General features: G+C 42.0%; 1 protein-coding gene across 1 annotated transcript in view; it reads left to right on the forward strand.

The window, feature by feature from the left end:
- The window catches only part of VPS13C (vacuolar protein sorting 13 homolog C), a 191,515-nt gene that overhangs the window by 159,696 nt on the left and 10,021 nt on the right, over positions 1 to 21,798 (forward strand). Inside the window, exons 74-81 of the mRNA XM_065412581.1 lie at positions 3,240 to 3,379; positions 3,849 to 3,930; positions 4,468 to 4,581; positions 5,124 to 5,199; positions 7,731 to 7,894; positions 12,782 to 12,827; positions 14,626 to 14,749; positions 15,596 to 15,710. Of these exons, the coding sequence (XP_065268653.1) occupies positions 3,240 to 3,379; positions 3,849 to 3,930; positions 4,468 to 4,581; positions 5,124 to 5,199; positions 7,731 to 7,894; positions 12,782 to 12,827; positions 14,626 to 14,749; positions 15,596 to 15,710 (861 nt within the window). The remainder of the gene's footprint in view (positions 1 to 3,239; positions 3,380 to 3,848; positions 3,931 to 4,467; positions 4,582 to 5,123; positions 5,200 to 7,730; positions 7,895 to 12,781; positions 12,828 to 14,625; positions 14,750 to 15,595; positions 15,711 to 21,798) is intronic.

Here is a 21,798-nt window from a genome sequence, read left to right on the forward strand (position 1 = left end):
AGATGGCTATGCTTTTTGGCCTTTTGGAGCTCTATCTTAAGGGTCTGTAATTTTGGGAAAGAAGGGCTGTTTTTTCTTTCCACCAACTAGCGTGGCAGGTCCCAGTATGCAAAAAACCTGGATGGTAGTGAGACTCAGAAATTGACTAAGGTGAGCAGTTGGGGGCGGGGGGTGGGGGGGGGGGGGAGGAGGAAACAAAACCGAAACTTAAGCAAGGAGAGATACTAAGAAACCCCACAATAAGGTTGATGCAGTAAGCAGTTTCTCAACATAGCTGAGAGAATGAATATGGATAGAGAAGGCTCTCTGTTATGCTGCTCCCTGCTAAGGTATAGAAATTTTGAAGAGTCCCCCTACTTGCTAAACAGGTAGTTCTTCTTTGAGTGCTTCCTCATTTCGATTCCATTCTAGGTGTATGCACGCCCGCGTGCACAGTTGTCAGAGACTTTTGCCTTAGCGGTATCCGTAGGGTCGGTTGTGGTGCCCCCTTGAGTGCTGCGCTCATGCGTCAGTATATTAGGCGCCGGCGACCCTTCGCCCTCTCAGTTCCTTCTTACTGCTCATGACAGTTGGTTGGAGTGCCTCATCTTGCCTTTAGCAAGAGCGTTAGTGGTTCTTCATAGTCCTTTGTTCTACCTAATCTGTGTATAGTTAATAGTAGTTAGAGTCCTGGCTGGCAAGGTCATTGGTCCGTCACGATCACTACTTGCATATCGACATCAGGGAATTCAGGGCGGTGCGCCTGGCCTGCCAAGCCTTCCTACCTAATATACTGGGCAAAGTGGTTCAGGTCCTTATAGACAACAAGGCCGCTGTGTTCTATATCAACAAGCGAGGCAGAGCCAGGTCGACGGCCCTCTGTCAAGAAGCCCTCAGGCTCTGGGACCTCTGTCTGCAGTACGGTATATGTCTCATTGCAGCGCACCTTCCAGGGGCCAAGAATGCCTTGGCAGATTGCCTCAGTAGAATCATCTTGTCTCGCCAGGTGGTCAGTTTCATCTTCTGCAAGTGGGGAACTCCCCAAGTGGACCTGTTCGCATCCAGACAGATTAGGAAATGACACGTCTTTTGATTGATGAGAGGCTTGGACAGGGGGCCCCTGTCGGATGCTTTTCTACTCCTGTGCTCGGGGGCTCTGATGTATGCCTTTCCTCCAGTGCTGTTGCTCCCCAGGGTCCTTATGAAGATCAAGCAGCACAGAGCAAAGGTGATCCTCATAGCATCAGCCTGGCTGTGCTAGCACTGTGACAGCACGCTGCTGGACCTTTCAGTGGCAACTCCGTTGCAGTTGCCTCTTGGGCCGGAGTTGCTGTCCCAAAATCACGGCAGTCTTCTGCCACCGAACCTGGCAGTGCTGCACCTGATGGCTTGGCTGTTGTGTGGTTGAATGAGTGGGACAGTAGTGCTCGGCAGAGGTTCAGCAGATCCTGTTGGGAAGTAGAAAGCCCTCTACCAGAGCGACCTACCTGGCTAAGTGGAAGCTGTTCACTTTTTGGACCTCAGAAAAAGGTGTCCAGTCTGAGCGGGCCTCGTTGCAGCTCATTCTGGAATACCTTCTGCATCTCCAGCTCCAGGGTTTGTCCCTTTCATCGATCAAGATCCACCTGGCAGCCACCTTGGCGTTCCATCCACTGCTCAAGGGCAGGTCAGTCTTCGGCCAGGACATGACTGCCAGATTCCTCAAGGGCCTTTAGTGCCTCTACCCGCACGTCAAGGATCCCGTTCCTCCGAGGGACTTGAACTTGGTGCTGTAATGGCTCACAGGGTCCCCTTTCAAGCCTTTGGCTTCCTGTTCTCTCCTCCTCTTGTCCTGGAAGATTGCGTTCCTGGTCGCGGTGACTTCGGCCCGTCGAGTCTTGGAGATTCAGGTGCTCACTTTGGAGCCGCCTTATACGGTTTTCTACAAGGACAATGGAAAGCGGAGACCACACCTGGCTTTCCTTCCCAAGATGGTGTCTCAATTTCATTCAAGCCAGGACATTTACTTAAGTCTACAAAATTGTTCATCACGGTGGCTGACAGGATGAAAGGACACCCTGTATCTGCCCAAACAATTTCTTCTTGGATCACTGCCTGCATTCGCTTCTGCTACAATCAAGCGAAGGTGTTGCTCCTGGCGGTTGTCACTGCCCACTTGACCAGAGCACAGGCCACTTTGGCAGCCCAGGTACCTATCCAGGGCATCTGCATGGTGGCTACCTGGTCGTCCGTCCATACATTTACGTCCCACTACGCACTGACCCAGCAGGCCCAGGACGATGCTTGCTTTGGTAGGGCAGTACTGCAAGCCATGAAACTGTGAACTCTGAGCTCACCTCCGTAGATACTGCTTGAGAATGCTAGAATGGAATCTGCTAGAATGGAATCGACATGAGCAAGCACTCGAAGAAGAAAAACTGTTACCTTTCACAACTATTGTTCTTCGAGATGTGTTGCTCATGTCCATTCCATTACTCACCCTCCTATCTCTGTCGGAGCTGTCGGCAAGAAGGAACTGAGAGGGCATAAGGTCGGTGGTGCCTAATATACTGATGTGTGAGCACAGCACTCAAGGGGGCGCCACAGACAACCCTAAGGCAAAAGTCTCCGACAACTGTGCACGTGGGCGTGCACACACCTAGAATGGAATGGACATGAGCAACACATCTCAAAGAACAACAGTTATGAAAGGTAACCATAGTTTGCCTGAAGAGACTCAGAACTGAGATCACGTATTGCCAACACTGTGAAATGTGTAGTTCCAGAGGAGAATTCAGGATAGTTAAAATACAAGCCTTTTTTGCCAATACTAATTTCCATCAGGACCCAAATGAGTCACTTATATTCCACATTCTTTTCTGTCAGTGAACTTGATTGATGTCATCATGACTTATGAATAAACGTTGGCGTTATTCTCATGATTTTTATGAACAGAGGATTTTGTTTGCGTTTTACTGTGCTCTGTGCACATGGTAGAGCCCTGCAAATCTGCGGATATCCACAGATATCCACGAACCATGTTTGCAGCTTGCAGATGGATGCGGATCCAAATTTTGTATCCATGCATGGCTCTACACATGGGTGAATAAAAGAGCTATTAAGGGAACTTGATCACTATTTTTTAAGCGCATTGCAGGTGTAACTGTTAAAGTAGTGCAATTTTTAAAAACCAAGTCAAATATAAATAATTTACAAACATGATTGTTGGATTTCATATATACCTGTTGATTTCACGCTTTACAAATATTTTTGTCTTGTAGTTGCATTTGAGTCTGTCTTTGGGTTCAGGTGGAGAAGAATCAGATAAGGACAAAAAAGAAATGATCGCTATTCATTCGGTCAACTTGCTATTGAAAAGTATTGGGGCTACTCTGACTGATGTGGATGATCTTATATTTAAGTAAGCTGATACTTCTGGCTAATAGATTTTGACTGTTAAATTTGTAAATAGAGTTAGTGAATTCTTGCAGGTATTTCAGTTCTTCAGCAGTAGTCAATAAATGATTGGTCTGATTTAACTGTTTAGAATGAATTTAATTGCTTTGTAATCAAGTAAGGTGACATGCCTGTAAAGTGTGTGTGTGTGATTTTTAAAAGCGGATGTGAGCTCCTCAGGGGGAAGGAGATGAATGGGAAAGGAAGGGGGTATCTAATTGTTCTAAATCCTGGCACTGCATCTCTTGGTATCCTTTGCTCCCTGTAAATGTATAAAGTAGTGCTCTAACTGCATTACTGAATAATGCACAATAGAAAGGTATGGGTTAGTTAAATAACTTTGTAAATTTAAATACTCTAATGCTAATCTCTAGTTACTAAGTCCATAAAAGAATTTTTTTTTCAGCTATTAAACGTTCCTATTTGTCTTTCAGACTTGCTTTCTTTGAAATTAAGTATCAGTTTTACAGGAGAGATGACCTAATAAGGAGAGTTGTTACACATTATAGTGAACAAGTAAGTTCATTCAGTGAATTGTACTTTTTAAATATATATTTTTAGGATAAATATACCTGCCTGGAATGTGAAGCTTTTGTGAAATAGTTTATTTGGGTATAAACTATTAGTTTTACAAATCCATTGTTCATAGTCATTTTTGTGGCAAAGCATCTAAACCTGAATTACCTCTACTTCAAATGGATTTCAGTTTCAACAGTTCCTGCTTTTTCTTTTGCCCACCTATGTCAATACAGTACTAGACTCATCATCCACCATGACATTCTAATAGAGCTACTTGTACATTTGCCGCATCTTTTGTCATAGCCAGACGCTTTCACAATCACTCAAACAGAGCATACTTACTCCTGTGCCTATGTAGTGCTTTTATCCTGGTCTATAGCATTACGCAGTACTTCTGCTAAGCCACTGTTTTAATACCATCTTACTTGTGCTTGAAAGATTTAAAAAGCTATGTTATATAGATTTTTAATTCTAACTTGGGTAGTGTTAAACAAGAGCTGATATGTACTATGTCCACTTTTGTTCTTCATTTAGTTCTTGAAGCAGATGTATGTTCTTGTACTGGGTTTAGATGTCCTGGGAAATCCATTTGGCTTAATCAGAGGTTTGTCTGAGGGTGTTGAAGCTTTCTTCTATGAGCCTTTCCAGGTATGATTTCTTCTTTTAGGTCACTGTATTAGTCAGTTAGCTATAGGTTGCTAAAAATATTTTTGAACCTGATGAAGAATTGGGAAATTCTGACACTTGCTACTTGAAGAAACGTCTTGTTAAAGGGTATGTCTATACCACAGTAGAAGATGCATGGGATGGCTGCGGTTGGCCCGGGTTAGCTGACTGTGCCTTGCTGGGCATGGGGGCTATGATATTGTAGTGTAAATGTTTTGGCTCGGGATGGAACTCAGGTTCTGAGACCCTGCAAGGGGGGAGGGTCTCAGAGCTTGGGCTCTAGCCCAAACTCAAACGTCTACACTGCTATTTTTAGCCCTGAAGCCTGAGTCCTGTGAGCCCCATCAGCTGACCTGGGCTCTGAGACTCAGTGCTATGGGTTTATCACAGTGTAGACATACCCTAAATGAACGGACATTTTCCAATGCAGAGCAGTTGCCATTTGATTCTTGAAGAGCTGTAGGATGAAGAGAGGGTTTTCTCTCTCTCTCTGTATTTTAATTTGTAGTAAATTTCATCTTTAGGGGGCTGTTCAAGGACCTGAAGAATTTGCTGAGGGCTTTGTGATTGGTGTAAAGAGTCTTCTTGGTCACACAGTAGGTATGTATCATGTACCTTTGTCATTGACAAAAGTACTTTTTAACCTAGTTCATGTACTGTATGACCAAATGTCTTTCTAGAGCTTTTGCTATTTTAATTTGGTTGAGAAGCATTTTCAAAACACTAATCATGGGAATCATGGCAGAAGCTGTGCTAGAAAACACTGGCTGAAGAGATTTCTGAGCTATTAGCAATTATTTTTCAGAACTCATGGAGGATGGGAGATATCACAGAGGACTGGAAAAGGGCAAATATAGTACCTATCTGTTTAAAAAAAAGGAGTAAGGGCAACCCAGGAAATTATAGACCAGTCAGCTTAACTTTGGTACATGGAAAGATAATGGCGCAAATAGTCAAGCAAACTGTTCATAATCACCTAGAAGATAATAAGCTGATAAGTAGCAGTCAACATGGATTTGTCAAGAACAAATCCTGTCAAACCAACCTAATACTGTAACTCCTCACTTAACGTTGTAGTTATGTTCCTGAAAAATGCGACTTTAAGTGAAACGATGTTAAGAGAATCCAATTTCCCCATAAGAATGAATGTAAATGGGGGGTTAGGTTCCAGGGAAAGTTTTTTTGCCATACAGTACAGTATTATAGTTGGGAGGTGTCCCTGCCTTACCCCACACAGGCACAGCCCACTGGCACTGGAGACAATGAGGCAGGCAAGGAGGCTGAAGGTGCTGTAGGCTAGGAGAAGCACGTTGTGCAGCAGCAGCGGCAGCTTCCCCTACTCTGCAAGCACCAGGGGCAGGGGGCTCAACCCTCGGCCCGCCCACGCCACCCCTTCCCCCAAGCCCCCACCCTTAACCCCACTCTTCTTTCCCTCTCCTCTTCCTCCTTTACTCCTCATGTCGCATCCTCGCTCCTCCCCCTTCCCTCTCCTGTCTCCTGCCCGCAGCAATCAGCTGGCTTGCAGCATTCAGGGGGCAGGAGGGAGGGGGGAGGAGCGAGGACATGCCGTGCAGGCTCCTCCTCCCTCCCCTGCCTCCCAGACACTGCAAACCAGATGATTGCCTTGGGCAGGAGGCAGGGGAGGGAGGGGGGAGGTGCGCCGTGTCCTCACTCTTCCCTCCCTCCTGCCCGCGGCAATCAGCTGGCTTGTGATGTTCGGGGGCAGGAGGGAGGGGGGAAGGAGCGAGGACTCAGCGCAGAGGCTCCCCACTCCCTCCCCTGCCTCCTGCCCAAGGCAATCATCTGGTTTGCGGCGTTTGGGAGGCAGGGGAGGGAGGGGGAGCCAGTGCGCCGAGTTCTCGCTCCTCCCCTCTCCCTCCTGAATGCCGCAAGCCAGAGTTGATCACCGTGGGCAGTAGGCGCTGATCCGCGGGGTCTGCCAGCGGGCAGGAGGCGCTGGGGGGGGGCATAGGGGAGCTGATGGGGGGCTGCCAGCTGTGGACAGAGCAGACAGCCAAACAACGTTATAGTTAAGCATTGCACAACTTTAAATGGAGCATGTTCTGTAATTGAGCAGGGACGTAAGATCGAAACAACGTTAAGCGAGAGGACGTTAAATGGGGAGTTACAGTATTGTTCTTTGACAGGGTAACAAGCTTGGTGGATAGGGGAGAAGCAGTAAATGTGGTATATCTTGACTTTAGTGAGGCTTTTCATACTGTCTCACATGACCTTCTCATAAACAAACCACGGAAGTATAGCCTAGATGAGCCTACTGTAAGGTGGGTGCACAACTGGTTGGAAAACTGTACTGCAGAGTAGTTATCAATGGTTCATAGTCAAGCTAGAAAGATACATCAAGTGAGGTCCCATAAGTATCTGTTCTATTCAATATCTTCATAAATGATTTGGATAATGCCATAGAGAATACACTTTTATCAAGTTTGTGTACGATACCAAGCTCGGAGAGGTTGCAAGTGCTTTGGAGGACAAGATTATAATTCAAAATCATCTTGACAAACTGGAGAAATAGTCTGGAATTAAAAGGAAGAAATTCAATGAGGAAAATGAAAAGTACTATGATGAGGAAGGAATAATCAGCTGCACAAATACAGAATGGGAAATGACTGCCTAGGAAAGAGTACTTTATTAAAATGGATCACAAACTAAATATGAGTTAACAATGTAATACAGTTTCAAAAAGAGCAAACTTCATTCTGGGATGTATTAGCAGGACTGTTGTAAGTAAGGTACAAGAAGTGATTCTTCCACTTTACTCAGCACTGATAAGGCCTCAACTGGAGTATTCTGTCCAGTTCTGGACACCAAACTTGTCAGTAACAGAGGATGAACCTGACTGTGCTAAAAATGTTTCAAGGCATGTCAGGTCTATATGAAATATTTGTCCTTTGCTACAATAAGTTTCATGCCTATACACTGGAGCCTGTTGCTTGAAAGGTAATGTGGTATTCCATGCTCTTAGTGTGATGATTTTACTAAATGATCATATTGTTAACTTTAGCACCAAAAGATTTCTCTGAATTGCATGCTGTTTAAATTGTACATTATGGTTTGTCCATTTTTAAATATTAAGAAGGGACCATGTGACTTAATCTCTCCTTGGCTGACAGGGGGTGCAGCTGGGGTGGTATCTCGGATCACTGGTTCAGTTGGAAAAGGCTTGGCTGCTATAACTATGGACAAAGAATACCAGCAAAAACGGAGAGAGGAGATGGGCCGTCAGCCAAAGGACTTTGGTGACAGTTTAGCCAAAGGAGGAAAAGGCTTTTTACGGGTATGAAATTCAAACTAAACCTACGGTGAACTGACAGTTGGGTCTGTGCTAGAAAATCATTATCTACATGTATGAAACAATTTAATGGTATCCTCCATATTCAGTTTAATGAACTAATAAAAGAAGCAGAAACTGAAGAAAAATAATTAAAGTCCATTTACATAGCATGGAGTATTGAGTATTATCATAGGGTGATTTATTTTCTGTTTCTTCTAGAATCTACCTGGGAGTGTCATAAAAAGATTTTAAATTTCTAAAAAATATCTGAAGAGGAAGCATATGTAGACAAATTGCTTCAACATTTCTGAAATGTAATGTACTTAGATTCTGAAGTGTGTTCTGTTCCTGACAATGATGCAAGTATTTTGAAAAATAAGACACCTAATAGTATAGATACGTGACAAGAGGCAGAACGGGGGAGTGTTGAGAGTTAAAATCCAAGAGATAATATCTGGTCATAAGTAAGTGAAATTCTAGTTAACAATAGTATTGTCCTGTAAGACCTAAGTATTACTGCTCATTATTATCAACTTCTGTAGATCTAACACAAATATGCTAAATGCTTCTGAAAGAATATCAGTTATAGTAGTTATGAGCTGCTGTCTTTTTGTAGCTAGCTTTTGCAAAGTAGGAAGCTCATATCAAGGGTATTTTATTTAAAAAAAAATCTATCTTGATGGGTAAGTGTGAAGAACCATGCAATTAATGTATTTTATAGATAATAGCTGTATCGGGAACAGAGAAGGAAGGAGGCTTCCACTCCTTTCCTTATTTGACTTCCCACTCTTCCACATAGGAGTAAAGCTGAAGGTAAAAAGGGAAGGACCAACTCGGGCCCCTTCCAACCACTTAAATCCCCTTCCCCCTGGCTAGCAAGTTTCTTGTGGCCTGAAACTTACTGGGTTTTAGATCTTTATCTCTGGAATCAGTAGTTCTTTCCTGAGTGATTGTCCCTATGTGTAGTGCCCTTCAGGTTGCACATGCTCACCATACACCCAACAAACACTGTCAGTACAGGATTCTTCCCTTTGGATTCTGGGCAACACCAAGAATGTTCACCAAGGTGCTATCAGTGCTGCAGGTTACTTCTGCTGACAAGGAGCGACAGTATTCTTTTACTTAGATGATTGGCTCCTACAGGGACAATCTTACTGTGAAACGTAAGAAGCAGCTTCTAGATCTCTTTGACGGATTGAATTCAGGGTGAACCTGAAGAAGTCCACCCTAGAAGCCACAGTTGTGGATGAGGTTGAATGCTGTGACTGCCAGGATATATTTACCAGATGACCAGTTCCTCTCCATCAGTCTCATACAGTGAACCCTGATGACCCTCAGGATGTCCATACAATCCTGGCAGTGTTGGATCATATAGCCACAAGCACCTATGTGATCCTGTTAGCTGGGCTTCATGTCCGATGTATGAAGGTTTTGTTACAGACTATGTATACCCTGGTTCAAGCATAGACTCAACCTGCTAGTCAGGGTTCCCCAGAGGTTCTTGTACGCTCTTACTTGGTGGGAACACAGACAAAAAAAATGTGTGTGCGCGTATCCATTATATGAATACCATTCAACTCCCTGCTCCCAACAAAGACCTTGACCATGGATGCACCCTTCATCAGTTGGGGAGCACACATGGAGGGACAGGTATATAATATTACCTATAGAAATGTTGTTATCCTATATTTACCTATCCCTCCATGTGTATATAATCTTGAGTTCTGTTGTAGGTTCTGGAGGAGAGTATTCCTCTACTGGCCACAGCCCTTCTGTCCCATCTCCTTCAGTTTTTCTGTTTCAGTCCAGTCTCTTTCACACTTCCCCATGTTACCCCAGCTTCTCACAGGTGCTATTTACCCAGCTGACTGGGCAAGACCATCTTGACAGAGCTATTGAGTATGTTCTAGTCCAGGGAGGCAGGAGCTGAGAAGCACCTCCACTGGAATTGCTCCTCCCAACTGCCAGGAGCCCCTATGATGTGGCACAGGAACTGAGAGAAGAGAGATTCTCTCCTGTGCGTCCAGTGCTCCCCCGGTAGTGCCCAAGTAACTTCGTAGAATCAGCAGCCTAAATCAACGCAGAGAGGACAAGAATCAAAGTGGAGTACGGGAGAGAAGGAGAAGGCAGTTTGGACAAGGAGCCCAGGGTGGGGAGGGAGGAAGAAACAGGGAGATGGGTGGGAAGAAGACTGGGTGCCAGTGCGTGGGGTAACCAGGACTCTGACAGGGAGCTCAGGGACGAGGAGCCCCAAGGGTCAAACTTTAACAAGAATGTTGCATGGAAAGTATAGATGGACTCTTAAGAGAATTTAGCTACCAGATTCTTTTAAAAAAAAAAAATCTCTACTGAGCATGTGTGAACTGAGATTTTCAGGAAGGTAGTAATTTGGCCAAATGTGGGCTGTTTCTCACGGAAACCACAAAGGAAACAGATTGCCAACCCCAGGGTGTGACCCACCTGCCAAATTTCAAGTCCCTGCTTGCAAAGTGGTTCATTCACCTCAGGAGCCACCTCCTTGTGGCCAGGTGTGGTGGCAGTCTCTGTGTATGGCACCCCCTGCCAATAGTCATTATATCGTTGCGGTGGTCTCTCTCCCTGCAGCTTGGCCTTCTGGCCAGGTTATGCTTTAATCCACTCCTTCCAGGGTAACAGAGTCACACCCAGCGATAGACTTTACAGTGGGCCTTCCATCTGTCTTAGTGGTTGGAGGTTGTCACGAATCCACAGGATCGGTGCTACGGCCCCAGCTACATTGGTGGCTGGTACAAAACCCTGGGATCTTGTAGCTGGCAACCAAGGTCTTCTCCCTCAGACTCCTTGCTGCCTCCCTGGATTATATCCTACCTTTTTTATCCCCCAGAGAGAGAGACTACAGATTGTCTCCCTGCAGCCCTTCCAAGATGGGTTTTGGTGTCAGTTAAGCTTTTTTGCTCTCTTCCTTGCAGATGCTGCTCGGTATGTTAATTGGCCTCTCAGGCCCACATTAACCTTTTCAGGGTCTATGTGGGGTACACATATACCCCTCATTGCTCCAAAGCACGGAGACACTACTAGAGCTTCTAAATTAAACAGTTATAAAAATATTTTTTAACATGGGCAAAAATATTTCCCCCTAGTCTTGTTTTCAGAGGCAGCTGTAACATATTTGCTAAAACTTTCCAAAAAAGTTGAATATGAGTCAGAGACCCAGCATGTAAAACTTCAGCTGAAATTTTTCAGGTTCTGGCCAGGTTAGAAGAACTGAAAACAGTGTCATAATAGGAAGTATTGGGGGAGCCTTAAGTACCGGCAGCACTCTCAACTCCACCTATCATTACATATTTAAGATTAGTCAAAGTATTGTTGCGATACGTGTTCAATCAAGGCTTACCTAGATGGATACTCGGGCTTGTCTACACTTACCGGTGGATCTACGAGCGGCAATCGATACATTGGCGGTCAATTTAGCGGGGTCTAGTGAAGACCCACTAAATCAACCGCAGATCGCTCCGCAGACCGTCGACTTCTGTACTCCACCAGATCGAGAAGAGAAAGGGGAGTCGATGGGAGAGCATCTTCCGTCAACATTGCATAGTGTGGACCCCGCGGTAAGTAGATCTAAGCTACGTCGATTTGAGTTACGCTATTCACATAACTCAAATTGCATACCTTAGATCAAATTTCCCTTGTAGTGTAGACAAGGCCTTAGTGGCAAGCCAGGACGTGACTCTACAGTGCACAAACCTGCTGCATACTAACTGGCCGTGCGGAGTCTGATGTGGAGAACTATTAGTTCATGGTAGCAAAGTGTGCTAGAAGTTCCCAAGTGCACTCTGGCCTAGAGAACTTCTAATATGTGGTAGCAGAGTCTGCATGGCCAGTTAGTGCTTGGGAGGCTAGTATGCTGTAAATTTACATCCTGACTTGCAGCACACTGTCTCTCTGTAGAGAAGCCATTATAACATGAATTCTAGAACCTAGGCTTAGTTAACTAGTTATTGTTGTGTCTTATAATATTGCTCACTTGTCTTTCTCAGCCAGGTAAGCTGTGATCCCTTTTTCATGAAACAAGCTATGCTTAGCTTGTCTTCTCAGTGAAGGCTGTCTCTCTCCACCTCAAGTTATCCCCCAACAATCCATTATTTATTTATAACCAGGATCCCATGTTAGTTGTTTTTCCTGTGTGTTCCTTCCTCATCAACTCTACAAGCTCTTCATTAGCATCAGGCTCATTATTGCAAATAGACTTCCATTGAAAGGCACTCAGTACACGATGACCAGCCAGAGAGATAAGTGTTTACTCCCTTCTGCCTGAATAGATCCTGTTTATCACCTCTGGTGACCTGTGTTAACTTATGTACCTTAAGAACATAGTTTTCAGTAAAGACACGTAACTCCTTAACTATCATTGTACATACATTTTGCAATTATTATGATGACCAGTAAGCTACTGGCTCTTGGTAGAGACCTCACATGCCCCCACTCTTTGGTGAATGATTACATAGGGGATCTCTGTAAACCGCTGTATATGCCCTCTGCCAGTTGGCCCCAGTGGTCTGTGGTTCACATCCTGTGACATAGGCTACAGAACAGCCATGGAATAGTAACTTAGCTGTTGTTTTGCACTACCAGTCAAGATTCTAGCGTGGTATCTGGCAGGGATGGACTGTGTCCAGTTTACTAGTTCCCTGAGCCTTCTAATTATTCCATAGATGTTTTCTTTCATGATGATCATGTCAACAGGAATTCATAATAAACAAAAATAAGCCTTAGGAAAAATCCCATTTGAACGCTTTGCCTAAATGTTAATTTTAAAACCCAGCAGGAGAGACACCTAGTGGCTGAATCACGCTTCAGCATTTCTGGCTTTCAAGTGCTGACTTAATTAAACTATCATTTTTCTTTCAGGGTATTGTTGGTGGTGTGACTGGAATAATCACTAAACCTGTAGAAGGTAGGCAAAAATTATTAGTAAACCTAAAGCCCATTTTTCAGAAGGCTAACACATTGTACTACTTATAACTTACTTTCTATTGAGAAATATTGACTTAAACATGATAGTACTTATTTAGATCTGAGCTCATTATTTTTGTGTTTCTGAACAAAAGTAACATTTTTAAAATAAAATCATGTCATTTGTAAAAATTAAAGTTTTGATTTCATATATTTTTACAGTTGTTACTAAAGTTTCTTGTGCAAATTCACATGCAGACTTTGACAGACCAGTTCACATAATATCATATGCAGCTGCGTATGAATAAGTTTAAAATGAAAACTTTCTCTGAACAGCAGGCATATAAATTTAAGATATTTTTGCTATTGGACACTTTCAGTTGAGTTTTCTCTGTATCAGCAAATTAACTGTATAAAGCTAGAGCTTGAGTAACTACTATCTCTACCAGCAAAGTAGTAGAGAAATAGACCTTTATGCATTAAGGTATTTCACCCCATAGGTGGCACATGCATATGTGTGTGTGTGTGTGTGTGTACAATTAGATGTTGAATAATAGCACGGGTAGTATTTGTGGTGTTGTTTAAGTGACAGGGTAAAGAATAATTAGAGTGGGAGCCACACTAAACATAACATCTGTTTTAACCACTTGGTCTGTTTCTGCTTTTTTTTTCATTGTGAAGCTTAACTGGCTTGTGCTTAAACCTGACAGATAGTTTTTTGTTTTAAGCCTGCTTCACTCTATCAATATGATGCATGTTTAAACGAGATAAAAAATAGGTGTAATTGCTTCTTTTAAAATCTGGCATTTAGATAAGGAATCAGGAACTCTCACAGATATACAATCCCAATTCCTTAAATGTTGACAGAAGAACCATCTAAATATAAGTCAGTTAATGGCACTAAATTTCACCTGATTTTTGCAGGTTGCTAATAAATCAACTGAATTTTTCTTCTCTTCTGAGCAGTGATTCTGTAAAAATGGTATAAAAAAACTACACACTGTAGTTTGGTTCTTTCTACTCGTGCATCATCACCAGTGCGAATGGTTTGGGAAGCTAAATTCTGACCTTAGTTGCATCTGTGTAAATCCATAGTCTTCACATTTTGCTCTTAATCAGACCTGTGGAGGAACCTCATTGTCTTTAATGGAAGTGCACTGGTGTAACTGGCTCTGATAATTGTAACTTTTTTTAGTAAACAATTCTGATAGTGTAGAAGCAAGAAGAGTCCCATTCACCCTCTCTTAGCTGTGTTGGTTCTGAAGGGCTAATGAGATTTAAGGTGAACAGCTGTATCACCAAACACAGGGTATGTCTATACCCAGCCGCTAGTTCGGCGGCTGGCAATCAAACTTCTGGGTTCGACTTATTGCGTCTTGTCTGGACGCGATAAGTCGAACCTGGAAGTGCTCGCCGTCGACTGCGGTACTCCTGCTCGGCGAGAGGAGTACCGCGGCGTCGACGGGGGAGCCTGCCTGCCGTGTCTGGACCGAGGTAAGTTCGAACTAAGGTACTTCGAACTTCAGCTACGTTATTCACGTAGCTGAAGTTGTGTACCTTAGTTCGATTTGGGGCGTTAGTGTAGACCAAGACTGGGGAGGTTCCGTACAGCAAAAGATGTAATTAATCCATAGTATTTTTTCCGAGCTGAACTGCATGTAACCAGCTATTTTGGAATGTTTCATCTATAGAATTGTTCTAATTAAAGTTAAGTCTTCATAAAGCAGGAGGTGGATTAACTTTAGAATTTGGATCTTCTGCAAGGGTATGTAACTAATACTGTATTCCCTTTTCTGAAGGGGCTAAAAAGGAAGGTGCAGCTGGATTCTTCAAAGGAGTTGGGAAAGGGCTTGTAGGTGTTGTGGCCCGCCCGACAGGTGGCATCATAGATATGGCAAGCAGTACCTTCCAGGGAATTCAGAGGTAAAATGATGGGGTGGGAGTTAGTGATTGTCTGTTTACCAGATGTTCTCAGGTATGTGCAGTGTGTGATTAGAGATACAGTGGTAACATATGTTTGCTTGCCATTTGATGTGATTTAAAGTACAAGATGCATCAGGAGGACTGAGAGTGCACCATGGTGATGCTCTGTCAGGTGCCAGGTGAAGGAAGAGTGCTACAATCACCTGAGACTGATGCTATTACAGTATAACTTAATATACTACAGTGTCATATGGAGGTTATAAATCAGCTCTAGGCAAACATGAATAATAAAATTAAAGTCCTATATTATGGTGTACCAACTGAAAGTCCATACAAGAATGTAAAAACTAAATAAAAACATAGAACACTTAGTAATTAAAAATGTTATTTTTCAGCTCCTGAATGCTCACAGACATCTCTCACTTTACCCTGCTGTAGAACCTAGACCACTGCAATGATTGTCAGTGGGACTTGTAATCCTAAATCATTTATGCGCTTTTGAAAGTGCAACTGAAAAACTCTTTCTCAAGCTATAGAAGAGTCTATAATTATTTAGAGTTGGGAAGAAACTTCTCCCATAGGCATGTAGTTTCATAATTGTCTGGCTGATGCAGGATGGCGATGTTACAGATTGCCATGAGACACAAAGTATTTGTATAATACATGGCTAGCTAGCAAGTATGAGCAGGATCTCTCAAGGTTTGAGGGGATGAATTCTAAATAACTTTTGTGCTGACTAAACTAGTAAAAAAATAAATAAAAGAAATGCAAGTAACAAAAACAATTTTGGTGCAAACTGAAGTCTGTAATAGTTCTGAACACATTGAAATTGTTGGTCTTTGACAGGGTGGCAGAATCAACTGAAGAGGTATCTAATCTCCGTCCTCCACGTCTCATTCATGAAGATGGCATTATCCGGCCATATGACAGGGGTGAAGCTGAGGGTTATGATTTATTTCAGGTAGGAGTTGCATTGTTAACTTAGGTACAGCCTAAATTTTCTAACCATTGAGGAGCTTAATGCAGTTTATTATAAAAGTGCTACTTTGGAGAGGGGACCTGGATATTTATTTCAGTTTATAAAATATGCCTATCTGTTACCATCCAATGCATGCTTTAGTCACAGTGAAGAACTAACATATGTGCTATGCAGAATAAATCCGATTACTGCACAGCCTTTCAATATTCTGTTTTACCAATTGCTCATCTCCTCATTTTGTGTTAAATATTTCACTATGACCCTCGCTTAAAAAAGGGGGGTGAAGATATTTTAGCATTTGTAAGACCGTTTTGTGGGACAATATTTAGGAGGTTAATCCTGTTACTTACGTTTCCCATGTTTTCAATCTGTATTTTTAATGGTAGTGTGCTAAAAGCTACACAACGCATATGATGGTCTAGTCTGGTTGACCACCTGCATGGTGTTAGACATTGGTGCCATATTGACAATGAATGCTATTTCTCATATACAGGGGAATTTTAATCCAGTTAATTTTGAGTAAATGCAACAAGACAGGAAACAGGAAAAGCACTTTAAGAACACGCTGGCTGAGATTTCAAATATAATGTAGCTGAAGTATTGGTTATGATAAAATAATAAAAAATACTGGAACAAAATAACTGATTCAAAATGTTTACTTCTAAGTTAAGACTGAAACTTGCATCTTAATTATTGATGATTGCATTTATTTCCTGTAGATGTCAACTACTGTTTATGATCCCTCTGCATGGGTTTCTAATGTTGTCCCCTCTCTCTCTCTCTCTCTCTTTCTCCCTCTCCCCTTGCATACGCAGCAAGAACTGGAATAATGGAGTAAACATTTTCCATACTTTTTCATGATTTCCTTCATAGGCCTTTAAGAATTTAGATTAAGGGCATGATTCCATAAAAAAACCTCAAAATATTAATTGACTTCTATTAGAACCTCTATGTAGCAGTTGAATGGCACTTTAAATTATCCAATTCATAGTAAGAACAAAATAATTTACCTGTTATGGTCCAAAGGGTAACACGGGACGGTAGTACACACCATAACATGAAATCATTTCCTCTTGCCTGTTTTTTAATGATGCTGGGCCTTACTTCTGAGCTCTGAATGGCAAGTGTTTAATAAAGTGGTCACTAAAGAAATATTCATGGTACTGTAGACGATAAAATGCTCATTGGCTAGTCAGCATTCTCTGGAGGGTATTTATATAGTGATCTTGCTTAAAAATGCCAAGAAAAGAAAGTAAGCATGGCAACTAAAAATGAATAAAAAATTTGCTCCTGTCTATGAAAATGCTTTTGCAATTTCATAAGTCAGTTATATAAAATTTGAAAATATATCAACTAAAATGCTTCTATTCGTGGTTTAAATAAGCTGCTATAGATCTGCCCTTGACACTTCTGACTAGCCACATGACTCCATGTTTATAATGAAAAATGAGTAATCTTCTATATAATATGTTCTTCCAATCAAGGAACAGAAGGCTTGATTGACTCGGCCCTTTGCCCCAAATAAACCTTTTGTATTCCATTTTATGCGATGCATATACATACTATTACACATCATTTAAAACTGTAATCCCTAGTATGTAAATGCCAACTTTTTTAAAGTGAGTGAAGCCACAAGTCTCTCCTTGATGTGTGACATTTCATATTAGGGAAACCAATAATTAATCTTACTAGCAACAAAATGTCTGTTCTATGTTTTATGCATTTACGCTGTTGACAAAAAAATTTACTGGCTTCAAACATTTGTCTTAAACATTATTAATAAGATTGTGATCAGTACTCAACACTTCTTTTTTGGAGTTGTTGTGGTGCTTGAGTGCATCTCTGTGCACTAGCATGAATTTTTTTCAGTTCCCCTCTCAAAAATTCTTAATATTAAATAGTTGCAGTCTTTTGTAAAGCAACACTGTCTTAAACTTAGAGTGCAAAAGCAAATTTTTTTAAAATTCATCCATTTGTCATACCATATTAGATAAAAATAGAAATGTTAGTTCTAGGTGTGTGCTTGTCACTCTATTGCTTAAAAACACTTTTCAGTGCAATGTTAGACTTCCTGGTCTGTTATGTGGGGCAAATGCTTTTGGTACATGAAAAGGAAAGATGTCGCACAATTAACGTTGGAAATTGGCTGCTATACATATACGTAGCCTCTAAGTTTTGTATGTTTAACCTAATTTTTGTGGATTAGAGTTTGATAATATTATTAAAAATAAATATTCCTGTACATAGTTTTCCATATTGAATTTTCTTTCAGTCGGAAGCCAGGAAATGCTAAGGTTGCTGTGAAACAGCTCTCTCCACCCCCCCAATGCTGTTGCTGTACCTGTACATTTGAGATTATAGAAATTAGGGTGGTGGTGTAGCATAGCCCACATGATCTGTTTTAATGATCAAACAAATACAGAGGGAGCCTTCGAGGAAAATAGGACATTTAGTAAAGGAGTCTTAGCCTTTAAATTAAATCACCCTTTTCTCATAAAAAGCTTGCACTTGTCAAAACACTGCATAATAACTCAATCTGAGTCCTAATTTTGAATTTTCTTGAACTAAATTTGTCAGAACCTTACAGTTAGTGAAACATAGATGTTTTATTTCATATTCCTGGGGGGGATTCTGCACCACTGCGCATGTGCAGAATTCATGTCCCCCCGCAGATTCCCCTGTTCCCGCAGAAAACAGATTATGTTGGGGAGGTGCTGCAATTACATCTTTTGCACACCAGGGGCTGCTGTGGTGTCAGAGTGGGCCAGAGCAGCCAGCTGCAGAGAGGGAGGGGGGCAGCCACTGCCCCATCATAGTATCCTGTCATGGGGCCAGGTGGTGAGACAAGGGATATGGGAGGGATGGACAGTGTGGGGCCGACAGGGCTGCTGGGGGGGGGCGGTTACATAGACAGGCATTCAGATGAGCTAGTGGGGGGAACAGACTGGGTGGGGGCATGGGAGCTAGTGGGGTCAAAACATTGAGTCAGGCTGAATGGGAGTGGGGGTGCAGGAACACATGGGGATGGCATAGGGGGATGCAAGGACACATGACGATGAGGGAGGAGGAGTGGCTGAGTGGGGGTGCAGGGACACATGGAGATGGGTGGGAAGGGGAGTGCAGGGACACACAGGGACTGGAGCAGACCCAACAAACCTTCAGGTTCACTCCCAGGCTCCTGCCCAGGAATTACTTGCCTCTCCCTCAGCTCCTCTGTTACCCTTGACTTCCCTGAGCCTTTGCACTACTACTGAGGGGTACAGGAAATAGGTTTCTGTCTTGTAGTTTAATTGAATTATTACTCAAAGTTCTGTATTAATATACCAAGTAAGAAATCTGTTTGCCAAAAACCATTTCTTGAATCTTTTTTGTTTTCTGTATTGTTACAGACATACTTGCTGACACGTATTTTGAAATAAATTACCAAAATAATTGAAACTGGTGTAATTATATTGTGGTATTTTAACAAATAAGATATGCAGAATTTTCAAAATTTTACAATATTGTGTACAACGTTTTTATTTTTTTGGTGCAGAATTCCACCAGGAATAATTTAAATGTAATTCTCATGGTTTTTTTCCTTCTGAATTGGCCAGAGTATAAGCTTAAGAAAACAACTATTTTTAGTTGTAAATGAGTTACTGTAGTGTAAACTTGTCTCAGTCTTTGTTCCTTTCGTTCTGTTGCATTTGGTAGCTTCCAATACTCAGTCTTGCACCACTGACATGTTCAACTTTCTTCCTCTCTGCCACTGGTCATTCATGCTGCCATGAAGTCCTGCTGCCACTTTACCACGACAGCATTTCCAGGCTGTTTTCTTCCTGCTTCTGAAATCCTTTTTTAACACATCATGTCTGAAACACTGACTCACCTCATCTTGTTGAGTAATTCAACTAAAGTTCTTCAGTGAAAACCTAGACTGCTCTCTGGACCATGTGGATACCTTTTCTCAGATCCCATCACTAGGATTCATTTGCCTTCTGCAACAAATATAGCCTTCTCATTGTCACTTGATTGGACCTTCTCAAATTTTATCTCCCTCTCACCACCCCACTCTTGTGTATCTGCTGCCTTCCTCATCCCCTTTCAGTCTTCCTAATGTGAATGCCTAGCTACTAATTCTTTTTCCCCACTTATTACCATTTCTTTTCCCCTGTATCTGGAACTCACTTCCTTACCAAGTCCACCATCTCCTGCTTCAAGTCCCTGCTTAAAATGCAGTCTTCAACAAGGCCTATAAAATTTAGGATGCCCCTCTAACATTAAATATAAGTTTCAAAAATAATTAAGACAAAGGCTTGGAACCTTGAGGAAGAATGCCTTACTCTCTCAAACTACGAGGTGGTGTGTTTTGTTCTGTCTTAAAGCTAGATTATGCATGAAAGGCACTTGATTGAATTGGGTGCTGCAGACTGGCATCCCAGAAGAACTTTGACTGTGATGAAGTAACAATGCTTCTTGTATTGTAATCTCTGGAACACCCTACAGTAGAGTGTCCATAGCTGACCAGCTCAGGGTCAGTGCAGAAGGTTGGAATAGACTCATTTACTCACCAACAAGTCTTGGGATAGCGTGTGCCATTAGTTGTCTTGGCCCTCTATAGCCCAGAATGTAAAAACTGCAGTTGTGACTGACTGCTGCATCATGACACTAGTGAGGAGTTGTTTTACTCTGTTCCCCACAACTTCTGCAACTCCACACAGAAGTCACTTTCAGTCTAATCCATATGTAGGGAGGGCAGTGGCTTTATCTGTTTTATTTGTCTAAGGGCTGATAATGGTGCTTTACAAAGAAGGTAGAGAACCTCTTGATAAAGCGAGCTAACTTTTCATATTTAATAAATAGTTAACACTTTATGCAATTATAGGAATGTGAAATAATTTGCATGGGATGGTGACCTCTACTGGAGCGTGTACATGTACAAAATGATCTGTTCAAACTGGAGAAATGGTCTGAAATAAATAGGATGAAATTCAATAAGGATAAATGCAATGTACTCCACTTAGGAAGGAACAATCAGTTGCACACATACAAAATGGGAAATGACTGCCTAGGAAGGAGTACTGCAGAAAGGGATCTGGGGTTCATAGTGGATCACAAGCTAAATATGAGTCAACAGTGTAACGCTATTGCAAAAAAAGCAAACATCATTGTGGGATGTATTAGCAGGAGTATTGTAAACAAGACATGAGAAGTAATTCTTCTGCTCTACTCTGTGCTGATTAGGCCTCAACTGGAGTATTGTGTCCAGTTCTGGGCACCACATTTCAGGAAAGATGTGGACAAATTGGAGAAAGTCCAGAGAAGAGCAACAAAAATGATTAAAGGTCTAGAAAACATTACCTCTGAGGGAAGATTGAAAAAATTGGGTTTGTTTATTCTGGAGAAGAGAAGACTGAGAGGGGACATAACAGTTTTCAAGTACATAAAAGGTTGTTGCAAGGAGGAGGGAGAAAACTTATTCTTCTTAACCTCTGAGGATAGAACAAGAAGCAATGGGCTTAAATTGAAGCAAGGGCGGTTTAGGTTGGATATTAGGAAAAACTTCCTATCTGTCAGAGTGGTTAAGCACTGGAATAAATTGCCTAGGGAGGTTGTGGAATCTCCATCATTGGGGATTTTTAAGAGCAGGTTGGACAAACACCTGTCAGGGATGGTCTAGATAATACTTGGTCCTGCCTTGAGTGCAGGGGACTGGACTAGATGACCTCTCGAGGTCCCTTCCAGTTCTATGATTCTATGATTGTTCTTCTGTAATAGCTGGAGTGATTTTAGTGGATGTCCAGTTCAGCCCTAAATGCATCTAGTGACAGTTATTCCCCAATTCCCTTTGGTAGTAGATCTTGCAAAAAAAATTAGTCTTTTTTTTGTATCTTTTAATTCATTTTATCAAAAACATTATCAGAGGTCCTAGAAACTGCTTGTTTATCAAAACCCTTTTTAAATAAAAATGTCTGTCTTGTAATTGTTCTATCAAAAAACATGACTGAAAAATGTTGACAAACTGAAAAATGGTTGCCTTTTAAAATGGCAGTAAATATAATTTCCTTGAAAATAAATTTTCACATTT

The sequence above is a fragment of the Emys orbicularis genome, chromosome 10, assembly GCF_028017835.1.
Source record: "Emys orbicularis isolate rEmyOrb1 chromosome 10, rEmyOrb1.hap1, whole genome shotgun sequence".
Taxonomy (NCBI): domain Eukaryota; kingdom Metazoa; phylum Chordata; order Testudines; family Emydidae; genus Emys; species Emys orbicularis.